This window comes from Barbus barbus (genome assembly GCF_936440315.1).
Source record: "Barbus barbus genome assembly, chromosome: 27".
Lineage (NCBI taxonomy): Eukaryota > Metazoa > Chordata > Actinopteri > Cypriniformes > Cyprinidae > Barbus > Barbus barbus.
Window position 1 is genome coordinate 20,138,584 of NC_136755.1, and position 26,931 is coordinate 20,165,514.

Genomic DNA, 26,931 nt, shown 5'->3' on the forward strand with positions numbered 1-26,931 from the left:
CATATGGTAACTATATCGAATTTATTTCTGATATATTTTGATTCGATAACAAAAACAGACGCATTGACCGCTCGAACACATTTTTTCCTGTGCTGATGCCTGGCCTGCTATTGGTGCTTGTTTACACGATGCCCACAGAAGCCGCTGATTGGTCGCATTTCTCACGTGACCGACCAACTTTGTACATTTGACAGAGGGGTAGGTGGGTTTTGGAGAGATCAGAAAAACGACAGCACGATAAAAATTAGAATTGTTGCACTTTTCAAATTAATGATCATGAGTTCCTACTTGATCAATTCAAATTACATCGAACCTTCTTTCCCACCCTGCGAGGAATATCAGCAGAATGGATACATGCCCGTGTCCTCTGATTATTATGAGCGGCCGAAAGACGCGGGCTTCCCCCATCACGAGGAGGCATCATACCCGCGATCAAACTACCAAGAGCCGAGCTATGATTACGGTAATGTGTCAACCAACGGCCTCAACGATTTCACCGACCGTCATCACGCGCAACCTCAATCCGTTCCGCAGAATCATGGACCCCGCCTCACCACAGAGAGCTGTGCTGGTTCAACTGCGAACAAGGATTGTAGCCTCGTGTCAGAGGCTCTCCCAGGCGCACAGAAGGGTAAAGAGCCGGTGGTGTATCCCTGGATGAAAAAAGTCCATGTTAATACCGGTAAGTAATGTGCAGGGGCAATAAAAGCTCTAGGAGCCCTGTGGAGGGCGTTCGTCGTAAGGCATGTGGGGAACATACCCTGTTGTAATTGCTCATTTAGAGGATTTACTGCCATCGAGATGAAGTCCCGGTGATTACGAGTTCTCGCAAATTTTATTTCCCTCGATGTTCCACTCTGCCCATTTGCGTTTGTTTCGTAAGACTCAAAAGAAAGTTTATCGTTTACCAAGTTAGCACCAAACAGGCCTTTTAATTTAGTTATTTTCCATTTTGCAGTGCTACCAAATAGTTACATCAAGAGGTTACTGCGTGTGAATGGAATGCTGTCGTCGAAGAACGCATGTCCATTGTTTCATACTCTACTCATTTAGTACTCTTCAAAATGTTTAGTAAGTGTACTAATTATCCGACATCTCACCAATACCCGAGAATGTCAATAACACCTGCTTGGTTATGTGTTTGTGTGTTTAGTGACCGCCAACTACTCTGGAGGAGTGCCCAAGAGGTCTCGCACCGCCTACACGCGCCAGCAGGCTCTTGAGCTTGAGAAAGAGTTCCACTTTAACCGATATCTGACTCGACGTCGACGAGTGGAGATAGCGCACACTATGTGTCTTTCTGAACGTCAGGTGAAAATCTGGTTTCAGAACCGCCGCATGAAATGGAAGAAAGACCATAAGCTGCCTAATACAAAGATCCGCTCCTCGAGCTCTGCGCCCTCCAACCATCACGTGAAAACGGACGCCACTCAGCAGCAGCAAACACTGCTTCCTACGCCTTGTTCCTCGAACCTATAGTGCTAGAAGCAAATCGGCACAAACGGAACTGAACAAGAAAGAAGAACACATAGCAGTATTAGGATCGGAACTTCACAGGGTTTCTTTTTATTCAGTGTCCGATGAGGCAACTTAACCTCGCCTTCCCAACCTCTTCCTCCGCTCTAATTTGAGCTGGAAATCACATCCTTCCTGTAAAAATAGTTTCTCTCTCTCTCTCTTAAAGGAACAATAGTAGAATGTACTTTAACTTGGACAATGGATCGTTACGTTTTCTGTCTTTAACCGAGACATACCGAGTCTTATTTGTAAAGATCTGCGCTAGTTACGCGTGTACAAATTGACATTTTAACTTGAAGGCACAAGTATAGGAACAATCTTCCTGGAGTAGTTATCTTATTTGTCTTAGTCCCATATTTTAGAGTATTGTTAAGTGTCAACAAAGCTGTGAATATTCGTGTATTTGGTTATTTGTATATTGGTGAATGATGTTATGTTGTTTTAGTAAGCCTGTAATTGTAGGCTTCCCGTGAAAATAATAAAAATGACTTTATTGTGTATTATCTACTTAGTTTAATCCACAGAACTAATGTAGGCTGTGCAATTTAGCTGTTTACTTAATCATGTTACTATTTTATTCCAGTGTAGGCTATATTGATAACTAATAACAAAAACTTTAAAAAGTCACTATTAGACTAAAAGCTTGCCTCCGAAATTTGTATAACGTAAATTGCCAATGCTACTTAGGCCACCGGTTTAGGTTTGCTTATTTGATTTTTCAAGGTATTATAACATAGCCTATAAAAACGGTTCATTTCACAAACCAAGTTATATTGTCCTCAGTCTTGTGACATTTAGTTTTTATTTATTCCATTTGGTTATCATTTTGGTAAAATACTTAAAGCGCGCATAGCGGTTATATATTACTGTTCCTTTAAGCTGAACTTAATTACGATACAGCGTTAAAAAAATACTTGATAGTTCGCTGAAATATTGCATATTTAACTTAAATACTGCAGTATTTATTTCTAAATATCCAAACTGTTGTAGGCTATTATAACAAAATATACATTGATATTAGCCTAAACACTTTGAGCCATTCTTGAAATGATAATAATTTTAGTACAAACAGACCTCGTTTGCACCACCCAGTCTCTTTGTTTTCTCAGGACAATCTAATGCCTACTTAGTTGAATTTACGTCCGTTGTAAATGTAATCTAAACTGTAGCTATTTCTCTTGTGCAGTACCTTTCCAAAATCAAATATAGGCTATTTAAATAACAAATACCATTAACTCTTTCCCCAATAGAAGTCTATTGAAATAAATTAGAGACGGAGAGTAAGCTACTTAGTAGTGTAAACTATTGTTGGGGTCAAGCAGAGGACACAAACGAGCTGTCCAATCATCAAACTGAAGCACTGTGAACGACCCCTTAACCTCTGACCTCGCCATATTCAGCACCCTCTAGACCATGGTCTATTTATTCCTCAAACGCATGAGGCAGTAGTGGAACTTGAATAAGGCCTGTATTTAAAAATTTAGACGGACACCAAAACCGTACTCTGTTTATGCAGAACTTACTTTACACGACTAATTTGACATAAAATATAAATTAAATGTTCAAATTGGCTAAATTATTTACACTTCAACAACTCTTTTCAAAACGTATCGAAATTATTTATTATAGAGAACAAAAGCTGTGAAATTGACTATTTAAACTGGTAGAAGAAATCAATGGTCGATAATAATGTAAGGATGCCAATTTAGTAATCTAAAGTGCACTAATATTTTTGTTTGCGTGCATTTAGACTAACTTTCACCAAGAATAGCAGTTATTGCCCAGAGACAACAATAGTAGTGGGTCTGAAAGAGTAGGCTATCTGGTCTGTTTACTACTTTGTAGAATTTGGAACCAGTTTTGGTGACCGTTTTTTAAATAATTAGATTTCGAGAGAGAAAACTTAAACTGCAGCCACTAAGATAGTCACAGTCATCACTGATTCAGATCTTGACAGACAGGAAATTTAAACTTCCATCATGACACCAGCACCTCACCTCTCAATCTACCATGCTTAAATTTTAATTGACTGGCTCACATGACCATATTAAATAATAGATATCTCTTGGTTAGAAATAGACACAGGAGGTTCGGTCGGATTTTTCATTTTGCAGTTGACCGTCGACTTAGCGAGACCTCTTAGAACCGACCAGCTGCTCAGTCTTCAAAAAGAGGGTTTGAAGTAAGTAATCTAAGCTTTTTAAAATCCTAAATTTTGGATGTTAGATATAGAAAACTATATAGCACATGTTCAAAGTACAGGTTATATACAGATGTTGTTTGCATTGATGTGAACCCGTTTTCTCATGACCATATCCAACAATTTAGTATAGGGAATTTTCTCTGAATAATTCAGATTTTTTAAGTGTCAAATGTCGGTTTATATAAAAACGTTAAATAGTGAGTTACTGTAGCCTACTTTTAGATGTATGTAGTCATTATGTAGGCTACTTTTGGACTCAATCTCAATTATAAGGTAATTGTAAATAACAACAAGAAGTAGTAGGCTAGTAGTAATGATAACAACAACAGCAACAACAATAATAATAATAATAACAATAATATGTTCTAGATGTTCATAAGATACTAAATATCTTTACTATGTAGGCTATGTCAGTCACCTGTTTCCATCATTATCAAAACACAGGCTACAAAAAAAGATAAGATTTTTAACTTCTATTTTTATTTAATTCACATTCAACAAACGTTATCCGAACTCATGTGCAGAACAATTAAACAGTCAAAAATCGATGAACTGTACATCATTATTAGCTTTGATGATGATCACGGTAAATCTAAGGAAAATAATTATCTTCGTCTGCGTGTTGTAGTAATCTTAGCTTGCTTCGAGAGCTCCAAATCTCAGCATTGAGAACAGATTTGTTCTGCCCCTGGCGAAACTCCACGAACCATTTAGAGTAAAAATACAGCCCTGCCTGTTGGCTTCTTGAAAAGCAGCAGACCACTTTAAGAAATAAAAACTAAATGGTTGAAATACGTTTATGCTGGTCTGCAGTCACTAATGTAATGACAATTAATTAAATAAAAAATAAGTGATGTTATCAAAATTACATAAAAAGACGGGGATTATTTGCACCCGTTATGCACTGTCCTGGACCTGAATACGGTATAAAAGCGTTCTTAATGAACTTTGTGCTCGGTCAGTTTAGGAGGCATGCTGAAATGTATGAAAAGCAAACAGACAGACTCCAGGGACCAGGTTCGCGTTGCGTCTCGCAACACCCCAGAGCTGTTTCTATAGCAAACAGGTGAATACAAAAAGGTCTAAACAGCACAAGTCTGACTAAAGGGGTTTTTGAAACATGTTTACTCTTTTAAATATTAAGACTTTCATAAGTCACACTTGATAAAGCACACAGCACATCACAGTAACTCCACGTCAGAATGAAGATGTATAATGCGTCGCTTTGGCACTGTTCACTCAAAAAGCGGGCAACGCTGGCCTCTGTCCAAGAGTTCTTTGCATATGGAAATAAAATAATAACATAGTTCAGCTCATGTTAAAATCTGATTTTTTTTTTGTACTTCTTAAAATTATGGCTTTGGAAAGAACAAAGCAAGGGGGAGAAGCGGTCCTGCCTGGCTGAGGTGATTAATTATATACAGGGCTTCACCACGTCTGTTGGATGAGCTTTCAGCCTAAACACTCTGCTGCCGGAAAACAAGCACCAAATGGTGGTAAAGAGAAGGCCCCTTTCGGGACGGGTCTTCTTTCTTTTGTTTGTTTGTTGAGGTAGACTTGATAGATCACTGCTCTATAAAGATGTCAGAACTGTAGCTTCAGCTCCTGTGACTCTTGTAGCTAAAGGTTATGATGTCTAAAATACTACCTTCTACACATACACTGTTACATATGCACATTCATCATTTGCAGTGTTGACACGAGCAAATTCTAAGGTCAAAAAGTTCATATGCTTGGTAGGTCCGCTGATAACAAGAACTTCCATTAAGTCTTGTTTGACTGATACACCGTAATCACCGAGAGAGGGCCACCTTGCACACACGAGTTCTTTAAAGGTAAAAGTGATATATTAGATTTTAATATATATATAGTTGGTAGCAAGTTTTTGGGTGGTTTATTTCTAAAATATAATGCTAGATGGGGAAAAATCAAGGAAATTCAGATTATTTATATTTTTTTATTAATATGGTTTTAATAAATCAGAACGCCAGGTATTGTTCTATTGCGAATGCATCCGTTTCCTATAACACTGGCACACAAGACTATTAGTGTTTAGAGGTCCAAATACTTGTGGCATGCTTTTGTATATGTGGGGGACACCCCATATCCCCAAAACATATGTTTTTCCCATATACAACGTTCTACTAATCTGTGATGTGCTATTTTTTTCTGGTTAAAAAAGGCTAAAAAATAATAATGAAATTTTAAACTGCGACGAAGTATTTCGAACACACTACTTCCATGTTTTCCATCTTTGTGATCCTCCTCAAAGGGGACTAACAGCAGTCTCTATTAATGATTCACAGTTCAAAAAAGGTTTCCTTTTTAATAGACACTTGGTCACGTGAGTGGGGCGCATAATATGGTTGCGATATTATGATGAAGGGGGTGGATGGCATGCGAACCCCGGTCTGCTGCTGTGCTGATAGCGCTAGCCTACTTCACTAAAGTGGGGTTGTGTCATTGTGGACTTGCTGAAAGCCGGAGAGATAGGGATTGAAAAAATTAAAAAGAACGAAAGACCCTGGTACGTTTTGCGGATGATGTTATACAGCTGTCATGAACGGATATGTTTTTCTACACAGAAAAAAACAGAAAGCCGTGCACACCATGAGGATGGATTTTATTTTGAGGTATTTCCGCTGATTGTTCACTACTATAGTGACTTTTTCGGCTCAAAGAGAAGGTCAGTTACCCTAGAATGGCGGAGAGAGTCGAACTTAAGATCATTAAAATAAACTTAACTTGAAGCATATTCGTCAGTGAACTTTTATTCTTCACCTAACAGCACTGAAACAACCATTAAACAAGTAAATGAAATTAATTGTTACAACCATTTACATAAATGCTACATTGCTTTAAGCAACAATTCTCTAAATCTAATATTATTTTTACAAAATTACAGAAGTTTAGACTGAGTTTTAAATAGATAGGTGTTTTCTGTGATAAGTCTGTATTTTTTTGCTGTATTGTTTTTTTTATCAAGACTGTATTAAATACAATTTAATGTACAAATAAATAAAAGTTAGAAATACAATTAAAATGTATTTAAACAAAGTAATTGTGCAGGATGATAAAGAGCAATTTATTGACTTCATGGAGTAAATTTCATATCTAAAAACATTTCAAACTTTTCAAAATTTGTCTACAGGCCAAAAGTATTTTCGATCACGAAAATATGACTCACATTTTTTTGTCGGAGTAGAATAAAACTATTTATGTTTATCCAAATGTTTTCATTTTTTGAACTGTGTGAATGATTAATGATAATGTCTTTGTATTGCACGTAGTCTCTAATCGGTAACACTTGTGTGTGGCTGTAAACCTTCTAGGTTGTAGACGGTGTGTAAACTGGGTTTTCACAGGAAGAATAAATCACAAGACAGCGAATAAAACTCAACAGAGCAGTGGCGGCCCGTTTGTTGCGGAGGCTCGCATGGGAAACGAGGATATAATATAAGGAGTATCATCCAGAAGCACGCTGCCGCACGAGGTCACGACGCTCCAGTCTTGATTTATGGGCTGGGGGACTTAGGGCGGCCGCTGCTTGAGAGCTAATGACTATTCGATCTAAATTCTCTAGAAAGGAAACAAAATGGAGGAGAACTCGATACATTTGCCCGAGTGTTTTATTCCTTATGATATTCCTGATGATACATTCTCATTTTCACACATGCGCCAATATTTTGTATCTTTAACTGTAAAAAATGCATCCGTTAATTTGATTTATTTGTGCTGTTATTGTTAGAGTTCCTCCTCCTATTCATTATTATATACATTTAGACCTATTAGTAGTGTAATTAATTGCATTAGCGAAGCAAAGAGTCGTAAGTAAAGGATTTTAATCCTGATATTTCTCTAAAGCCTGGGTTAAGATGTCGAGCTTTCGTCTGTTGTTTATGTTAATATTCGTTTGTTCAAAGCTCAAGGATACATTATACCAAGGTCGTTTTCAGTAGGCTAAATAATTTTTTTTATGTCAGTTTATCACTGTGCTGGTGTTAGACACAAGTTAGAGTTCAAATAAGTAACTATTTGTAATGAGTGCAATGGATTTACAATGAAAATATTGTAACCCATTTGTAATAAGGAGAATTCTAAGTATTTGATGTGGTAACTTTAAATTAAATACACATTTAACCTGTTACCCTGCGCCCCTATTTTTGAGCATTTTGTAAAAAACGATATAACCAAATAAAAATGTCTGTAGCTCTTGAACCCTAAGGTCTATATTTAAAAATCTGGTGTTGTTTGAAACTAGACACTTGATCCTTTGTTACTCTAGAGTCATAATAACTCAAAATTAGTATAGCAATAGAGTAAAACAAGGTAAAATATACATGAAATTGACTCGCGATATGTTTTAATGAAGCTCACTAAGGGAAAAATGGATGAGACTTTCATGCCAAAGGCCTGAAAACACCATAAAGATAAAGCTGAACATCTGACCATGTTTTGATTCAAATTTGAGGATGATACTCCCAAAAATGTAGTTTCTGTAAGCTTTTATTTAAAAAAAATCTAGGCGTCCTTTCAAAAAAGCCATTTGGAGACCCCAAATAGACACTTTGTAAACAAATGTCCAAATGAGTCAAAACTACATAATACATATATGTATATCAATTCAGAACTGCTCTGCCCACCAAAACACACAATAAAAAACTATTTCTGAACAGCATTTGTAGTGCTGACTCATTTAGTCATTTGGTTAGTCTACAAATGGCATTTTTGAAAAAAAACGCCTAAATATTTCCTGAAATAAAATATGAAATAATAAATTTTTTATAGGTAAAGACTTACAGAAAGTACATCTTTATGGTATTTCATTTCAAGAAAAGCTTTGGAAAAGTCATTTGGATATTTTATTTCAAGAAAAGTCTAGGAATCCTTTCAAAAATGCTATTTAGAGACTCCATAAGACACTGCATACTACATATGTATATCAATTCAGAACTGCTCTACCAATGAAACCACAAAAAAACACAAAACTATTTCAGAATTTGAACATAACTAAACAGTCTTTATTCTGAACAATTCCAATAATGAAAACAGTGAACCAAAACAGATTTGATCATTTTTGAACTAGTGAAAACACAAAACATGCAAAATACATTGTTTTTACAACATTTGTATTTTTTATTTATTTTATATGGTGAATATTATGAATATTACTATTTTACTAATATAGTAATAGATTACTATTACTAATATTACTAAATAATAAAAAAAAACAACTATTTACAGTATTTACAGTGGAGGAAGACGCTCTAGCAGCCACTAAAATGGTTTTTTTTCTGACCATCTGGATTCACCAGACCTCTGAAAAGACCGGGAAGAGTGAGAGAAAAAGAGTGAGAAAGTGTGTAAGCAAAACAAATCAAACTTGCAACACTGTTTACATTTTGTACACACACACACACACACGCGCGCACGCACACACACACAATAACCGGGACATACCCACAAACAAACACACCCACCCACCCACACGAACAAAACTCATGTAATCCCCTCATATTATCCCTCTCCGTTGTCATTTTTAGAATCTAAAACAGCTAACATGAAACAAAAGCTGCAAATACATGATAAAGACACATAAACATTCAAGAGGAGGGTGGAGACACTTACGTGCTAATGCTATCCACGCTTCCCAGCGATCTCAGCGCGTATTCGGCTACTAAATTAGCCATTTTTCTCCCCACGTCCTCCAAAACACCACCAAACGCCACAGAAACACTTCTCAAGTCGAAGATCCACGATGGAGAGATTCAGATGTGAGCTTTGGACAACATCTGTTCGCTGATAGCCAGTCTGTGTAGCGCTGCGACGCCATTATGTGTACGCTTCATGCGTAACCCGAGAGCGCACGAAAACACACGGACAATACGCCGAGCTATTCTCTAAACAATCTTACGTAAACTATTCAAACTGTCAATCACTGTAAACGTCCTTGTGGTTGGCTAACACTTCCATCCATCAAAACTGTGCTGGCGAGGCATTGGCTGGGTTCAAACACCCCTATTGTGATGTGTCCGGATTGACACCTCGCTGACCCATTCACGGACGCGCTTACTGTCCCGGGTTATAACAGCTCCTGCGATTGAAGGAGAGAGACGAGGGAGGGCTATTCTTACTCGGAAGAGACGATTCTGCTGGAAATAGATGGCGTTTCAAAGCTGGAATACGAATTATAATCGATATTTATTGGAAAATGGACGCTATCGATAACTATAACTCGAATCGCTTATGTAAACAAAGGAGGATCTATCGTGTTTTCCCCTATTTTTTCGTTGTTTTGGATTAAAAAGTGGATGCATTTTGAAGAGTGGACCCTTCTCTTGAAATGTATGCTGGTGTGTCTTGGAATAGTCTGAGCTGACCAGCGCTATTGGCGATCAAACGTGAGTACTGCGGTTCGCTTTGTTCATTTTAAATGGCCGGTCTTTCAGCATTTCTGTTAACCCTTTCCTCTCTGGTGTATTGATTTCAAAAACAAGCTCACATCGTTAATCTTGAGTGTTTTAGCTTTCAAATGATATATAGTTAATGATAATTGATTGAATATTGTTCTAAAACAAAGGTAATAAAAAGTCCGACCACGCCCGACCACGCCCTTCCGGCCCGCCCGCGGGCCGATGCGGGTTAACAGGTTAAAATAAAAAAGACATAAATGAGTGACAAACCTACAGAAGTGTGTTTGTTTATTTTTATTTAGAGTTTAGAGTTCACTTATTGAATTGTTCAGTTAAGAGACATTGACATTAATTACTGTCTACATTTCTCCTGGCTGTTGAAACAAAAAATGATCATACTTTTATTTCTTGTCGTAGATCTCCAAATAAATGAATGTGCCCCATCACTAAGCCTACGAGAGACTGTGTTTTGCTTAAGGTGAGCTTTCTATTAGATTACACAACTGCCATGTCTTGCTATATATATTTACTATCATTTAATTTATGCAGAGGCTTACACATGCTACATGCACGCATACACACACACTTAGGCTATATGAAAACTGAAGACCCATAATTTCTTCCTTTCCATGTTTCTGGGGTGCAATTTGTCATTACGAGGGAGTCTGTTGGATCAACGCTCAGGAGCTAACGTGAGAAATGTCTTGTAACGGTTTTAGGCGGTATAATGCAGATTAATTGCAGGTTAATGCATGCTGTACTGCAAGACACATCTAATATAAGAAGTAAAATCGCAGTAACTTCAGCTCTATATATGCTATTTGAAATGTTTTACAAAAAATGCCGAACATTTAATCTTCTTTTCACCTAGCAGTTTCCGCGCCATAAATGAAATCTCTTAGTCATCGTTTTAATGAAAGAAAAAAGGAAACAATTGCGTAAATGTCAAAAATGCTGAAATTGTCAAAAAATCGCATACGCAAGGATTTTTAAAATCCCACTCGCCAACCCACGCCGCCCGCTCTTTTCTCTTTAGTTTTGGTCATCTGTAATCCAGTGGGCAGCGCGAGAACAAGAATCTGTCTCTGTGTTTACTGCCGTGCTGCGTAAGGACATAAATCTTCTAGCTTGACCGAGAAAATACACAAGCTGATGCTGGTAATTCATTCGTATGCAGAAGAGTTTGATCCATAACCTCCTGTCCTCAGCTCGCGGCTCCCTTTTTTCTTCCTGCTACTTTGGAGGTCCGGGAGTTTTATATTATTTTTCTGTGTAGCGAAAAAGCATCCTTTACTTTATTACCGATAGTCTTTAGCTCAGGATTTATGACCAATTATTTTTTAAATGGATGGAGTTTATTAAAATGTTGCACTATATTATTATTATTAGTAGTAGTAGTTGCAGTAGTAGTAGTATAGGCCTGATGTTAAATGATTAAATGATTTGTAATTAATTTAGGCCTAAGTAATTCAGTCCTTTCAGGCCAATAGTATCTGTACAATCAGTTTTGAGTTGTTTAGTAACAATCAATCTTATATTTGTTTAACACAAAACTTCTAATATATAATCTAGTTCTTTGCGTAATTATAGAGTTATAGATTTTATTAAATTGTATGTATATTGTCCTGACTGTGTTCACATGAGAGTGGAACTGCTTTCTGTGCTTGAGAAGGCGCTTCATTTGCATAATTTTTCTTGTCTACGGTGACGCTCTGTTTCGAGGGAGTTCACTGGGGTGTGCATGAGTATGTGTTAACGTACTAGTTTGAGCACGTTAGTGGTACACAAAAGACTCACTAGAGCGCAGCCCATGGTGGCATTTAGTATAGGTCCGAGAAAACAGGCATTCATTTAGTAGCATGTAATATGTGGCTATGTGTGAAGGTGCTTAATCTCTACAACCAAGGCGCACGAGACAACTTTCGTTATTACTGATCTACGTCAAAAAAGAAAAAGACAGAAGGAAGGAATTTAAGTCCTCGAGCGCGACCGAGTCGCTGCTTTACTGCAGATACGTCCCATGACTCCTGCAAGTGCAACTCTGGCTTTGTTGTCTTCCCGATTTAGCTTTACCCTGGACCGCTGTTTGATCGATTTCTGCCGCTGAATGAGAGAAACTCGCGCCGTGCTGCGCGCTGCTCGTCAGAGAGGAAGGTAAGCGGGACAGAGGCAGAGTTCTCGCATGGCTGTTAAATGGAGAGTTTGTGATTTATGACCGCGCGACTGAAATCTCGGTTCAGAGAGAGTTCATACTCGCACATACATACACACTCACTCACAGTCAAGCCAGATTCCTCCCGTGCAGCAGCTGGGTCTCCTATTTTGTGGCTTCAGTGTCTTTTCTTTTAGCTTGAGTGAGTGGAAGTCAAGCATGGATGGGTCGTCTAGAAATTGAAGAGCTTGGTTTAGTTTTGTGCAATTATGTGCTCTCAGTGTGCTATTTGGGCGTGAATTTAGCAATGTTGTATCTGTATTTGTTATAAATCATTTTTAAATTATTGTTTTTATTATTGAGCAGATTAGTACTTAATTGGGTATGTTGTTGTTATTATTATTATTATTACTATCGCTTTTATTCCTGAAATAGACTGTTTTCCATATATTTTATTGTGCGCTCCAAGTAAAGCATGATTATTTTGATTTTCTTTTTTTGTGATCCTGTCTTCGGTTTTTTTTTATTATATAAAAGCACGTGGACTGGTGGGATATATTTAACAGGGTATTTAATGTTGCTATATCAATAATATCAAATATTACTTAAGAGTGGAAAATTATACTAGGCAAATGTAAAACGTTTCAGTGGTTATCTCCGCCCTCTGCGCCAGTCCCGGGCCTTGGCAATATCGCTTTCCCAGCTTGATGACCTCTCATGCATCCACTGGTGCCAGTTACCATTATCCATTATTTTGGGTTGGCGAGGAAGAAATCATGGCGTGGTGTGGAGACGCGCGTCTGCCCGGTTTTTCAGGTTTCCTGCTACTACAACTTTCGAACCCAAACAATACACGCAGGGGCTTGTATTTATGTAGCTAGACTAAAATGTTATGAACACTTTATCACCTTAAGAACTAAAATCAGACGCGAATAATGAGCTTTGTTTAGAATAGAAAAATTTATATTTATCATTAAAATTAAAAGACGTCATTAGAAGAAGCTGTTCTGACAATGAAAATGAAAGTAGCATAAATTCACAACAATGATTGTTGATGTTTGTAGCCCTGATACTTTAATTCAGTTCACACTGCCTATTTACAACAACGCATGCTCTGTTTTTTATATTGGTTTTGTGTGTTTATTTGTCTATTGTTTTTTAAACATATAGATTATTTTAACATAGCAATAGTTTATTTTGATTGTGCGTTTAAGTTAAATACTTTGAGCGGGCATCATATTCTCAGTTATGCTGTCTATTGTTGCAATTGGCCATAAGGTAAGTGGTGACCGGCTCTCCCAGTCTAGCCACAGTGTCAACTGAGCTTTGAAAAGTAAGATGGATAGGCCTTATTTCACCCGCTCACGGTATCTTCTCTCACCGTAGGTTCACCAGTAGAGCCCATTGGCGAAGAGGTGTCACGTGACTACGTCGAACCAATGTTCTTCTACGAAGGTGTCAGGACCTTGTCAGAAAGAGAAATAAACATTGGGAAACGGCGAGATGCAAAAAGCGACCTATTGCGACGGCTCGGCAATTTACAGTGGCTTCCCCTATCAAAGCGCAAACGGTTTAGGTTATGATGCCAATCAGCAGCAATATCTCCAGGCCCTTCATGTGGAAAGTGAGTACCATCGACCGGCCTGCTCCCTGCAGTCCCCTGGTGGCTCTGGAGCTCTGCACAAACCCAGTGAAATCTCCGAGGGCTGCCAACGGAGTAACGGGACACAAGCCCCAGTACCAGACATCCCCGACAACAACCAGCCCCCTACTGCCCATTCGGGACCGTCTTCCCCCAGTACCCTGAACCAAATTCCGAGCAGTGATACCACCGCCAAGAACCCAGGGCACGCATCTCCAACGCCAGGCACAAGAAAACACATTTTTCCGTGGATGAAGGAATCCCGTCAGAACACAAAGCAGAAATCCTATAGCACCATTTCAGGTGATTACATCAACCACACTGTAAATCCTTAAATTAAATAGCCTAAATATACACGTTTATAAAATAAGAAATAAATTAATACGAGCTATAACGCGTCTAATCTTATATCTAGCCCATGTATTTAGTTTTCACATGGAATTTATTCGTTAACATGATTTGTGCAGTGTGTTGTTGCTATGGTAAAAAAGAGTAAAGACATAAATGTCATAAAATATATAAACGGACATCTAGCCTATATGCTGCATGGAAATTGTAATTTAGCCTGTATTGCCTTTCCATTGCTATTCACTGTTTATTTATGATACATTTGACCACATGTAAACCACACTTATGATAGTGCTTTTGGAGGTAATCGGACAGGTTTGATGTTTAAATTCCTAGTTTTCCAAAGACTGTGCTGCATGACACCCCCAACAAACCCCTGTCTATCTGCTTCACAGTTACATAGTTTCATTCAGCTATTTTATTTGGTAATTATTTGGTAGTACCAGGGCCGGTGCTAGCTATAGGCAGAGCAGGCGATTGCCTAGGGCCTCGGGCTTTGAGGAGGGGCCTCCATAACCGTAATATCACCTATACGCCAGTCTGAATGTTTGCGTAACAAACATACTTCAGATGCTGAGAACTTAGGAGAACTATGCAATGCAAACGGCTTAATAGGCACGCAAAGAATTGCAGCTCCTAATGCAGGTTGTTGTCATCTATTTTGGAGTGATTGCAATATATTTTAAATATAAACTTGTTCTGTCGATCACCGTAATTTCTGATCGATCATTGACCGCTTTATTACGTGTTTAAAGGAGCGAGAGCGCCGTTGACGCGCTGTTGACGCGCCCAGACGCGACGCTTTGAATAATATGACAATATGTGTAGTCAATATTGATTAAATGGGAGGGGGAAATCCTGCCCAAACCCAGCTAGGGAAAATATGATAAAAGCAGTTACTGAAGTGGTATTCTGGAACAGTGATTAAATTAAATAAAACAGGAAAATAACCACAAAAATAACAACAATAACATCTTCATCAAACAAAAAATATATTACCTTAGATAAAGTTTGATGAATATGTACATACAGTACCGGTCAAAGTTTGGACCCATTGCTATGTTTAATGTTTTTTAAATACATTTCTTATGTTCCTCAAGCCTGCATTTATGTGATCAAAAATACTGACCCCCCCCCCCCCCCCCCCCCCCCCAACTTGCTCTGGCATATATTAAAATATGTCAGTGTCATTGTTCTATGTCAAGATGCCCTGTGATGTTTTCTTCTAAAGCATTTTTTTAGAAGTTAATTACATTTTTAATTTAACTAAGGCCTAGTCCTAAACTAAGCCTCGTTTGTGAAACCGGGCCATATTGCTATAAAAGATTTAGATTTTTATATATATTTTTAATAATCAAAAACAAAAGTATCACAGGTTATAAAATAAACATTAAGCACTGTTTATAACATTGATAATAAATGAGCATATTAGAATGATTTATGTAGGTTCACGTGACACTCAAGACTGGAGTAATGGCTGATGAAAAATCAGTTTTGCATCACAGAAATATATTTTAAAGTATAGTAAAATAGAAAATCATTATTTTAAATTGTAATAATATTTCACAATATTATTGTTTTTTTCTGTATTTTTGATCAAATAGGCTAAATCCAGGCTTGATAATTCTTTCAAAAACATTTAACATAGTAATTTTCCACATTTTTGTACTGTATAAGTATAAATATACAACATTTAAAGTTAAATGTTGTATAAATACAAATGTTAGGAATCATATTTGTTTCAACTGCTTTTTATTGGGGGTGGGGGGCCTCCAACATGTTTTTTCCTAGGGCCTCCTAATGTCTAGAACCGGCCCTGGGTAGTACTGTTGTGGAAAAACAGTACAGTTGGCTTCTGATTGCATCCTCCCTCTGCCCCACTTCTATGCCAATACCTATTTTTGTATAACCTAATGAGAAGAAGTAAGTTATTATATTTTTGATACAGTTATAATGTGCTTGCTTTAACAGAGATAGCATGATATCATTTCTATATAATCCTTAAAATTATGTAGAACTGTATCTTTCCATGGCACAATACATGGTGCTGTACCAGCAGATTTTTTTTTGTTTTTTTTTAGTGATTCAGTCTTTTAAACAACAGTAAAGGTAATGCACGATGAATATTGTACAGTGAGGTTCATATTGGCACATGCGCAATAACGCTTTTCGTTTACTTTTTTGTCCTCGTACAGTAGAGAGCTGCGCTGGAGACAAGAGTCCCCCCGGTTCGGCCGCCTCCAAGCGCGCTCGTACTGCATACACGTCTGCTCAACTAGTAGAGCTGGAGAAAGAATTCCACTTCAACCGTTACCTCTGCCGCCCGCGACGAGTGGAAATGGCAAATCTGCTCAATTTGACGGAAAGGCAGATTAAAATATGGTTTCAGAATCGCAGGATGAAGTACAAAAAAGACCAGAAGGGGCTAGGAATGATGCCCTCTCCTGGAGCACAGTCTCCTCACAGTCCCATTGCCATATCTGGTGGCGGAGGAGGGGGTGGAAGTGCATATTTAAGTTCAATGCATTCTCTGGTTAACAGCGTGCCCTACGACTCACCCTCTCCAGCATCGTACAACAAACCCCAGCCTAATGCGTACAGCCTTCCTACGTCATATCCACCTCCTCTGAATAACTGCCCGCCTCCTCAGAAGCGGTATCCGGGGACTGGCACAGCCACACCGGAATACGACACGCATCATCTTCAAGGCAACAACAATTACGGGACGCAAGTGCAGGGTAGCCCGGTTTATGTAAGTGGTGGTGGAGGCTACTCGGATTCTTTAGTGGGGATGGGGGCCTCGGTATTTGGCCTGACACATCTACCGCATCCACCTCAAGGCAATATAGACTACAACGGCGCTATCACCATGGGAAACAGCCATCAGCAAGGAACGTGCGAACCAAACCCATGCACTTTCACAGACCTTACACCGCACTATTCTCAGGGAAGAATTCAGGAAGCGCCCAAACTGACGCATCTATAGTGTCGATTCAATGTCTGTCCCAGTCCACGGCACACATTTGCGCTCCCTGTCTAACTGAGTTTTCCGCCACCTACAGCTGCATATATTTGGTTCATATTGGTTTCCTGACGTAGCCTCAGGTGAAACGACATTGTTGTTGGTTTTACTTAAAACATAGAAGAGGAAATTAAAGTTCCTCAAAGCTCAAATGTCATGGCATCATGGGAATATGTATACTGCATTGTTTTGATGAAATCTGAAACAGGGTATGAGAACACATATTAGAACTTTTTTTATGTGAATTTTAAGTCTTCAAAATTCTCCTCAGTCCACGATTTATTTTCTGTTTTGCATTTTGCACTTGAGGAAGGATGCATATGAACACGATTTTTTATTCAACAGTCTTATACAGCGTGAGCTCGTGTCTTTTAGGTCTTTCAAATGTATTTATTTGTTTCCATGGACAGTAGATTGTGTTATTTAGCCCAAATCCTCCAGATAATGAGTAAAAGGAATCCAGATTCTGCGATTCTCCCAGTCATGTCAGTGCTGAAACAAGTGCTATCAGGCAAAACTGTTTTATCAAAGGTCAATGTGTTCGAATATTAATCGATGTGTGCAAATGTTAATCATGTGTTGCTTAAACAGTCGAAAAAGACAACGATCAGAAGCTTTTTATTAGTTTGAAACATTTTTTTTGATGTCATACATTACATGCTGCTCCACTTCTGAAGAAATAAAAGACACTAATTGACTTATGTATTTGCCTTCATAGTAGAAGTGTTGCACAACAAAAAGCATCACAAAATCAACAATATAACAATAAGTGGATAATTTGCTCAGTGTGCGTCGCTCTTTGGTTCAAAATAAGCAAAATAAAAATAAACTTATATATTATTAAAATGACAAAGACATTTTGAAATAGGGAGCGACAACCTAATACTGATGGATGTACCGAGTATGAGTGGTACACTGTCATTTCCTGCAGTCTTGCAATTTGTGAAATGTGCAAGAAATCCCATCCATTGTCGTGACAGTCTCCTACAGGCCTCCAGCAGTGCCTGTGGGAGAAAAAAAGGCTTTAAAACTCTGAAATGCTCAAGCCCAGCCCTCTTTAAGACCAACAACAGTGCAATGTATAAAAGACAGATGCAACATAAGCAATAGAGAGAAAGAAAACGCATCACACAAAAACAACAACAACAACGCAAAACTCTCTGAAAGAACTCGTTTGAGTCCAAATTTTGTTATTGTCATTAGTAATAGTACTCGAGATGAACACATAATTCTTAACTATTTTAAGTCTAAATTTAGAGACTCATTCTTTAATATCAATAATGTTGTTTCATAATTTCACTTTACATGAAATGACGTTAAATTAAATTACTTTAACCTTGTTGTTTAGTAGGCTATACATGGATAAAAGGAGAATTGTTAGTAAAAGAACAGCAAATATAATTTAAAACAAAAAGACCTTTTTCACTAGTCTATAGCCTATTTAGCATATTTAGCCATTTTTATCAAATTACATTACTGCCGTCTTAATGTTATAAATAAATGCAATACTAGGAGTTTGTAGTTTTCTGTAAAATGTCCTAATATAGCATACTGTTAGCAGGAGCTTGCGTGAGACCAAGTTAATCAATTTAGGACATGTTAACCCAATATGTGGTTATAGGTTTCATGGGAAAAAAAACAGGGCCATGTTTTCACCGACTTGGAATGAGTGCCACATCCCACATAGTAACCTCTTTTCTTGGCTACTCCAGATACGTGCTGTATAACACTAAGCCGCAACAAAATTAGCGCGTTCTTTCATTTGTCAAATTAGGCTAATATGAAAGAAACTACTTACTCATCGACAGCAAATTACTGGCCCTTGTATGTAAATCTGAAAATGCAGGTCACTTTTAGTCTGTTTATGAGCGAGAGAAACGGACAAATCTCTCTAATGGAGCTTTTTCCAGCTCGTTCTACCAGGATTTGTTCCTCGTAGAGTTAGAAGGTTTAAATGTGTTGTGGGGGCATGAGGCTGTCAGACCTTTTGGCAAGTAAGATTGATAGCGTGCATGCTTCTAGAACTCTTTGTTTAGTATATAAGCACTGAAACTACAAACGACCGAAATACTAGTTTCCCTTATAGCTACGTTTAAACAGTCCGGCAAAAAAATAAAAAAAAACTTCCAAAATGTTAGTATAAAAAAAAAATCCCCTCCCTGTGTAGAATGAAACAAAATGTAAAAAAAAAAAAAAAACTTTTATTTTAACCATAATCCAAAAGATCTTGAACGCAAATTGTTTCGTTTAAACAATAACTTAACTTATGTTTACATTTTACATTCACTGATTTAAGCAAAGCGACTTACCAACTGAAACATCATTAAGCAATTTGTCGCAGAGCCAGAAACATATAGGCTAGTAGACATCACAATGCCAGGTTTAGAAGTTAGATTAGGAAACAAGCTAGAGTAGAGGTAAAGTGTTGTGTCATATTAACGAGATAGAGCACAGGTGACGTTTTATGTGATATTAAGGTTTTTAGTACTTACTCTAATCTTCACTGTTCAAACATTGCGGGTATGCTCGGAAGCTTCCAGTTGAAAACATCTGGTATCAGGAAGCCTTTTACTTCAAATATTTAGAGAACGATGTAGGTCCCTATCAAAGAGAGAGCGAGCGAGAGTGTATCCTTATAGTTAAATATAGCAGACTTCGAATTTGCATTTTATCTTGCGCGTTATTTTGTAAAAAAAAAAAATAAATAAATAATAGAGCTTAATAGAATAATAATGCATTTTATGATATCTTTCAGTGCGATTATCTACCATCGTTGATGACCTTACAAAATGTTCTGTAAGTGGATTTGTTTTATGGAGCTGTAGGTTTTTGTCTAACCCGTGTATCTTACAAATCGATAGGCGGAAAGTTACGTCAATAGATTTGCGTGTGGGGGAGGGGATATGTGATTGCGATGTATTTATGTGCCATGTTAATGGTACGAGGGGCTAGGCTGAAACAGCTGTCTTTTCAAGTCAAAATGAGATGCACTTAAAAAAAAAAAAAAACTTCTCTGTCAGTAGCAGGCTAACTTATTTGGCAAATAGGCTACTGAAGCAAGACTGATTCCCTCACACTATTTATGAAACCATTACACAGAGAGAATGCACGTGCCTGTGCAGCAGGGGCAAAAGGGAGGTTCTAATTCTTATATGCACCAGCCGCCGGTTTTGAGATTGACAATGAAGCTTCAGGGCCCTTGCCTTTAGCGAACACAATGACTCCGATGTAGCCCACATAACAGCAGTGAGCTCCCTGATAAGTTCTACGGATCGATCTTTCAACCTGAATCCTCTTGAATAAACCCCAAACTGCCATTGGGTAAAGGTAATCATGTGACACGTCTTTTCCGTCCAATTTCAACCAGGTCTCCTTTTGAATAAATATTGTCAATATAAGCGGTACACACGGGCATATTACACAATTATTTGAATGTCTTTTTTTTCTCCACATAGCCTGCTTATTTTAATTGAGAGCGAAAACTCGTAAACTTCAACGAAGCCAAACTTTGCCTAACCGCGCTCTTGGGCCTGAGACAACAGGTTTACAATGAATTACGAGTTTGAGCGTGAGACGGGTTTCATCAATAGTCGGCCATCGCTCGCGGAGTGCCTTACTTCTTTCCCCCCTGTTGACGACTCATTTCAGAAGTCATCAATCAAAAGCTCAGCGCTCGCGAACCCTCACCCTCTTATCCTACCTCCTTTCGGGCACACCATCCCAAGCTTGAGTTTCGGGATTCAGCCACGCCATGCAGGGCCCCGGCACAGCGTAGATGGGGGAAGCCCACTACACGCCAAATCTCTGACCCAGGCATACCCGTGGATGCGCGAAAAGAAGACTAACAAGAGATACTGCCCTCTCACCCAGACCGGCTTCTTGACTCCTACAGCGGGAGTCATTTGCTTCTCTCCAAAAGGTGAGTTTTAGGAAAACCTAAGCGAAGAGAGATGGGAAGAATTAAGGTCATTAAAGGTCTGACAGAAAATATGAGCATCGCCGTACATCTGCATCCACGATATTTACCTCATATTATTCTCATTTACCACTTCTGTAATTTTTGTTGACTCTGTAGCTTAATTCAAATTCTGGTGTCTGACGTGTAACGGAGAATGATAGATTACTCTTGTGGCGGAAGGAGCCACTCAAGCATTCATTAGAAGACGGTAGTCGGTATCACACACGGTGATTCTGTTCGCAGTCTACAGTTTTTTTTCTTACTACTTTTTAGTTCATCAGTTTGTGTTATCGCAATTTAAAGTTAAGATTACATTAACGTTGCGATAGACAAATATTGTCATGCTCCTAAGTCGTATGTTTGACTAAGCAACATAACAAGTGCTCGTGTGTTCCTTTGTGGACTATTTTTTTTTCAGGCTCACCCGAGCTTCCCGAGGGCGGTTTGTCTAGTGGAGGAGGTTCGCGCCGCCTGAGAACAGCATACACGAACACACAGCTTTTAGAGCTGGAGAAAGAATTCCACTACAACAAATACCTTTGCCGACCTCGCCGTGTGGAAATAGCCGCGCTGCTCGACCTTACGGAACGCCAGGTCAAAGTATGGTTCCAGAACCGACGGATGAAACACAAACGCAAGACCCAGACTAAAAACATCCACGGGGAGCTAAGCAAGACAATTGTCGGAGAGGATAGTGGTGCACAGAGCGACGAGGACGCTTCCATTTGTGGCCTCAGTCATGGCAGATTGGGCGTTGAAGATGGAGAGTCGAATATTTTTCAAAACGACCTGTCAAACCTCTCTGGGCAGTCCTGTAATGATAACGACATGCAAACTTTTGAAATGTTTTCTAACAGCTTTATGGAAAGACGTCTAAAAGATGTTTCCAGTCAGTCACCTAATGCTCTGGGCAAGGGGACAATAATATGCAACCGATGTGCCAGTCCGGACCATTGCGATTCCCCGCATGTTATGGACATGTCTGTGCAGGACTTTTTTTCCACCGACTCGTGTCTGTCTGATGCAGCTTCGCCATTGCTGTACAAGTCTCTGGAAAGCACAGATGATGTTTCAACAGACTTTGATTTCTTTACGGATTCTCTGACTACGGCTTATTTAATGCAAACTACTGACTATCTAAGTGGATCAGTGAACAAATGAAAGGATAAATCAGGAGTTTTAAATTATTTTTTGTTTGCAATATGCGTGTAACTGACGCGATTATGATAACATATCGAAGGTAAGCTATATAAGCCCTGTGCCCTGTATTTCGTAATACATAATGCATAGGCCTAATGCATTCATAACGGAAGAATTAGTTTAGATTATTTTTATTTCTGTATCGAGTGCTGCTTATTTCTGTAAAAATAAACATACTTTGTAAATACAAATGTCAAGACAATATTCTGTTCTCAAATCAACAGCATTTGCAACAACCTATTATTTCTAAGTATAGCTACACATGCTTAGTCGCTACGAAATATAAATCCATTATACCAGTCATAACACTTCAATATAAATAAATAATGACCAAATTAAATGTACTATTAGATTCACGTCTACTGCAGTGTTCTTTGCAGAAGTCATACAAATGTGTGCTAAATGTACATTGATTTGATAATTTCACATTTTACGTTCCTCACATGTGTGATTTCCATGCTGAAACATTATTAGATGACATGGAGAAATCAGTTAAAACATTTTAAATATTTATTTAAACTTCTGAATTAATGTGCACTAAGAAATAATTACTTATGAAATAGTAGGCTATGTTGTTGCCCATTTTGCACGATGCAAATGAACAAACTGTATAATTACTCCTACTATATTTGATATTATAGGCCTACATATTAACGTGTACACTTTTCAAATCTTTAATTTAAAGTCACAATTTAAATGACAAAACCGTGTTAAAATATGGCTTCTTAGCTCTGCAGAGCTGGGCTCTTTGTCTCAGACTCTTTTCTCCGCTCCGCGTGGGGAAATGCCGAGGATGTTTCTTTCCATAACGAACTCATAAATCAAAGTCTTTCAGGCAAGTTGACAGCACCAAGACAATCACTGCCTGAGAAAAGTCTGCCCAAATAAGTGTTTTCACTCACTGTTTATCATTAAGAAGACTTTGGATCCCGAAGCACAACCCACGTGGACGGATAATAATTCATTTTTATTGGCGTTTTAACACACGGCATTAGGATTACACAAAAGACGCATAAACTACATATTTCATTGCGCGTGGCATACGCTATTTGTCTTTGTCTCTTTTAAGTTTTTTTCTTGTCCTTCTAGCCTGACCGAAATAATGTGATAGAAATGGTTTATGAACCCTACATAAAAAAAAACTTTTTAAAAATATTTATAATATTAATAAAATAGCAAAATCGTAATGACAAAGTCATATTTTTGTTCATATATTTCTCACCCACACTTCCTATACATCTTCCCCGAATATTGCCTGTGAATGTGGCTGAAAAGCTATGCAAGATTTAGTTGGTTCTACTTTCTAAACCTCAAATGACTGATTCGTAGTCGTATTTTCGCTTAAATGCATTGTTTTAAGGTTCTAATTTGTACTATGTTAACACTCTGGCTCGCTACAAGATGAAGAACAGCCGCAATAAACAAACAGTAAGTGCATTACAACAGCTGTTATTTTTCCTTGCCTTGATTGTCAGGGACCATGTTTGAAAACGATGTGTTAAGAAGAGAGGATGAGAAATACTAGGCCGTCAGAAGCTTGTGGAAAGCGCCATTTTGAGGACAAAAAATAACATTGGACATCTCTTAAAAAAATCTCCCTTTCATCCAGAGGGGGCGCACGTCCCCCCTGCCCAACTAGGGGATAGGAATACACTTTCATGTGATAACTGATCACTTTGTGATCACTGATCAAAAAACATCATTCAGCAAAACAAGCAATTGTTTATTAAGGAATATGTGACAAAAGTTTTTTTTTTCAGGATGTTTGCATAAAATTTACATGGATTTTACACAAAAATTGCTTAGGCTAAAGCAATAAATATACAGTGGGCTATGCAGGCTTTTTATCAAATAAGACTCAGCCTTATCAAATAACAAAACCATCCTAATGAAAAGATAAGCTAATGAAATACAATCAGTTTTATTACCAGTTTACCATTTTTATACACAAGGCCAAGTTGACTAAAGCTGATGACTGCATAGCAACCTCACAAAGCAGCGCAACTAACTCAAAATACAATAACCCAAAAGGAGATAAAAATACATTCACTTTATATTATTCCCCTGTTTGGAGCTCATCTTACCTGACGCATTTCTTCAACATATTTCCCCACACCGATATGTTGCTGCCTGGACGCTGTCTGTGAAACAACGTCCCTCCTTGCTCCTCTGCCAGCGAATCCATCCTTTCAATGGGGGATAAGGTGGGCCTACGTCACGTTGATCGACAAGAGGTCGGCATTTACATAAGCCTGGTCTTTAACGACAACCTGTCAGTGCAAGGCCACTTAAGATCAAGATGAGACAGAACAACTGATCACTGGCTGACCCAGCCCACGTGACTGTCACTGGTCATTCATATCACTAGCGCGCGGACACCCCCCAATCCACGACTGATTGAAGGAGGCAGAAGGGTGGCTCGGCTCAACCCCGGGTGAGTGGTGCGACGTTAATCTGTTTCTGGGCCCAAAGATCTGTCAGTGTGGCAGCCACGCGCAAAGACGCCCAGCAAGATGCCACAATGAGCACATTCCTAGATTTCTCGGCCATAAGTGGTGGTGGAGATGCAGGTGGCGGGGGCTCGTGCTCAGTCAGAGCGTTTCATGGCGACCACGGACTTTCAACATTTCAGTCATCGTGTGCTGTCAGGGTAAATAGCTGCGGTGGGGATGAGAGGTACATGTCCAGTAGATCATCCCAAAACGCAATTAACCCTCAGCCACACCAAGCCGGCTCGTACCAGTCCCCCGGGACTCTGTCAATCACCTACAGCGCCCATCCAAGTTACGGGACTCAAAGTTTTTGTGCCGGATACAATCACTATGCCCTAAATCAGGATGTGGACTCATCTGTGAGCTTTCCCCAGTGCGGCCCGCTAGTTTACTCTGGAAATATTTCCTCCACGGTTGTGCAGCACCGTCACCATCGCCATGGTTATAGCAGCGGAAACGTTCACCTCCATGGCCAGTTCCAGTATGCATCAGCCACATATGGTAATAGTTCGGATCAGTCAAACCTAACGTTTGTGGCGGGCAGCTCAAATCCGCTATCCCCTCTGCATGTGGCTCATCACGACGCATGTTGTTCACCTCTATCAGATGGCGTGTCAACAGGGCAGACATTTGACTGGATGAAGGTTAAACGGAACCCGCCGAAAACAGGTGAGTGGCTAGAGAACGTTCACATGATTTTGTTTTCAGGATACAGTATGCATGTTACGAAGGAAAAAGAAAACGAGTACTGACTTAATAGGCTATTGCTTTGCGAACACCCTGGTTGTGTAACATTCTGGAAAACCGGTGTTATATAATTAAGACAAGATTATGCATGCACACTCTCATTTATTCATCTATTTATCGTCTCTCTTCAGGGAAAGCTGGAGAGTATGGATTTGGTGGGCAGCCAAACACTGTACGCACCAATTTTACTACAAAACAGCTGACAGAGCTAGAAAAGGAGTTTCATTTCAATAAGTACTTGACTCGTGCAAGGCGGGTGGAGATCGCGGCTGCGCTCCAATTAAACGAGACTCAGGTGAAGATTTGGTTCCAAAATCGTCGTATGAAGCAGAAGAAGCGAGAAAAGGAAGGTCTTTTGCCCAAATCTCAGTCCGAGACGAAGGATGGTCTCGAAAAACAGGAGGATGCATCCGAAAAGTCGCTCTCCGCACCACCCACTCCTTCTCCCTCTTCCCCTTCCCCGACTGCTGATGCCCACACCTCGAATTAAAAGGCTCTCACGTTTGTTCTGCCAACCTGTTAATGATATTGCAGTAGCCTACTGTTAGTGACTCTCGTGTTAAGGTTATTGTCAAAATCATCATGTAACATCAGTGTCATACAGAGACCAGTGCACAACTTAGAGATTTTGACCACTCCGTATTTACCTGTGCTACTTTGTGTTATTTTGAAATGACTGTTAATTGTCTTAGGGCACCGTGTCAAGCACCTAGAAATAACAAGTTTCTTGTGCATTTTCATGCACAGTAATAACAAATGCTGCACTTTTACAAGTCTTTGGTCGGACTTGCACCTCTTGTCAAAATACCTACCTCAAGAACCAAAGGCAGTAGTGCAATATATTTAAGAGATGTATTATTAAGAGAGACGAATCAGTTGTACGTTTCGCCAAAGCTTTTTTCAACACACTGACAACTTTTCTGGACCGTGCATAGTGCTAACCCTGATGTTGTGTATGTGTTGTGAGTTCTGCAACATGATGCGCAACTCTTCAAAGTTGTCATCGTACTGAGTTTTATCAGTCAAAGATAAAGACTCAAGTCTCCTTTAGAAACATGCTTTAGAAAACGATCAAGATACGGGTGAATTAAATGTGTGAATAAAATGTTACTTAATTAGAATTTATTTGAATACTGGTGTTTTATTCGTGATGGTGCCAATGCCTGGTATAGGACTGTCAAAATATTTCTGACTATCTGGTAACTTTAAATAATCTACAAGATATGTATGTACACA

The 26,931-nt window shown here is 38.8% G+C and overlaps 4 protein-coding genes across 12 annotated transcripts; all 4 read left to right on the plus strand.

Annotated features, from left to right (window-relative positions):
* Positions 1 to 211: 211 nt before the first annotated feature.
* Positions 212 to 2,013, plus strand: hoxa4a (homeobox A4a). The gene is made up of 2 exons (XM_079381157.1): positions 212 to 682; positions 1,154 to 2,013. The coding sequence occupies exons 1-2, from the start codon at positions 271 to 273 to the stop codon at positions 1,477 to 1,479; spliced, it is 738 nt and encodes a 245-aa protein (XP_079237283.1). The 5' UTR covers positions 212 to 270; the 3' UTR covers positions 1,480 to 2,013.
* Positions 2,014 to 6,076: 4,063 nt separating this feature from the next.
* On the plus strand, positions 6,077 to 17,998 carry hoxa3a (homeobox A3a). Of its 9 annotated transcripts, none has more exons than XM_079381166.1 (5): positions 6,077 to 6,354; positions 10,552 to 10,612; positions 12,202 to 12,288; positions 13,673 to 14,231; positions 16,472 to 17,998. In XM_079381166.1, the coding sequence occupies exons 4-5, from the start codon at positions 13,790 to 13,792 to the stop codon at positions 17,260 to 17,262; spliced, it is 1,233 nt and encodes a 410-aa protein (XP_079237292.1). In that variant the 5' UTR covers positions 6,077 to 6,354; positions 10,552 to 10,612; positions 12,202 to 12,288; positions 13,673 to 13,789; the 3' UTR covers positions 17,263 to 17,998. The 9 variants fall into 9 exon arrangements, with proteins under 9 accessions (XP_079237292.1, XP_079237287.1, XP_079237290.1 ...); XM_079381163.1 differs by having other exon boundaries at positions 6,184 to 6,407; XM_079381161.1 differs by lacking the exon at positions 12,202 to 12,288 and having other exon boundaries at positions 6,130 to 6,407.
* A 2,849-nt stretch (positions 17,999 to 20,847) lies between these two features.
* On the plus strand, positions 20,848 to 22,638 carry LOC306847297 (homeobox protein Hox-A2a-like; the record flags this gene model as incomplete). Its single annotated transcript, XM_079381169.1, has 2 exons — positions 20,848 to 21,217; positions 21,675 to 22,638. 2 exons carry the CDS (start codon positions 20,848 to 20,850, stop codon positions 22,415 to 22,417), a joined length of 1,113 nt encoding a protein of 370 aa, XP_079237295.1. The 3' UTR covers positions 22,418 to 22,638.
* Positions 22,639 to 24,977: 2,339 nt separating this feature from the next.
* Positions 24,978 to 26,185, plus strand: LOC306847447 (homeobox protein Hox-A1a-like; the record flags this gene model as incomplete). The annotated part of the gene is made up of 2 exons (XM_079381399.1): positions 24,978 to 25,617; positions 25,827 to 26,185. 2 exons carry the CDS (start codon positions 24,978 to 24,980, stop codon positions 26,183 to 26,185), a joined length of 999 nt encoding a protein of 332 aa, XP_079237525.1.
* Positions 26,186 to 26,931: the final 746 nt, after the last annotated feature.

What these genes read in the sequence shown, in the direction of transcription:
- hoxa4a (XM_079381157.1), top strand. Translation starts at nt 271, where the DNA reads ATGATCATGAGTTCCTACTTGATCAATTCAAATTACATCGAACCTTCT. An exon ending in AAAAGTCCATGTTAATACCG is followed by an intron (nt 683 to 1,153) that starts GTAAGTAATGTG and finishes TTGTGTGTTTAG; the next exon opens with TGACCGCCAACTACTCTGGA.
- hoxa3a (XM_079381166.1), top strand. Translation starts at nt 13,790, where the DNA reads ATGCAAAAAGCGACCTATTGCGACGGCTCGGCAATTTACAGTGGCTTC. An exon ending in ATCCTATAGCACCATTTCAG is followed by an intron (nt 14,232 to 16,471) that starts GTGATTACATCA and finishes GTCCTCGTACAG; the next exon opens with TAGAGAGCTGCGCTGGAGAC.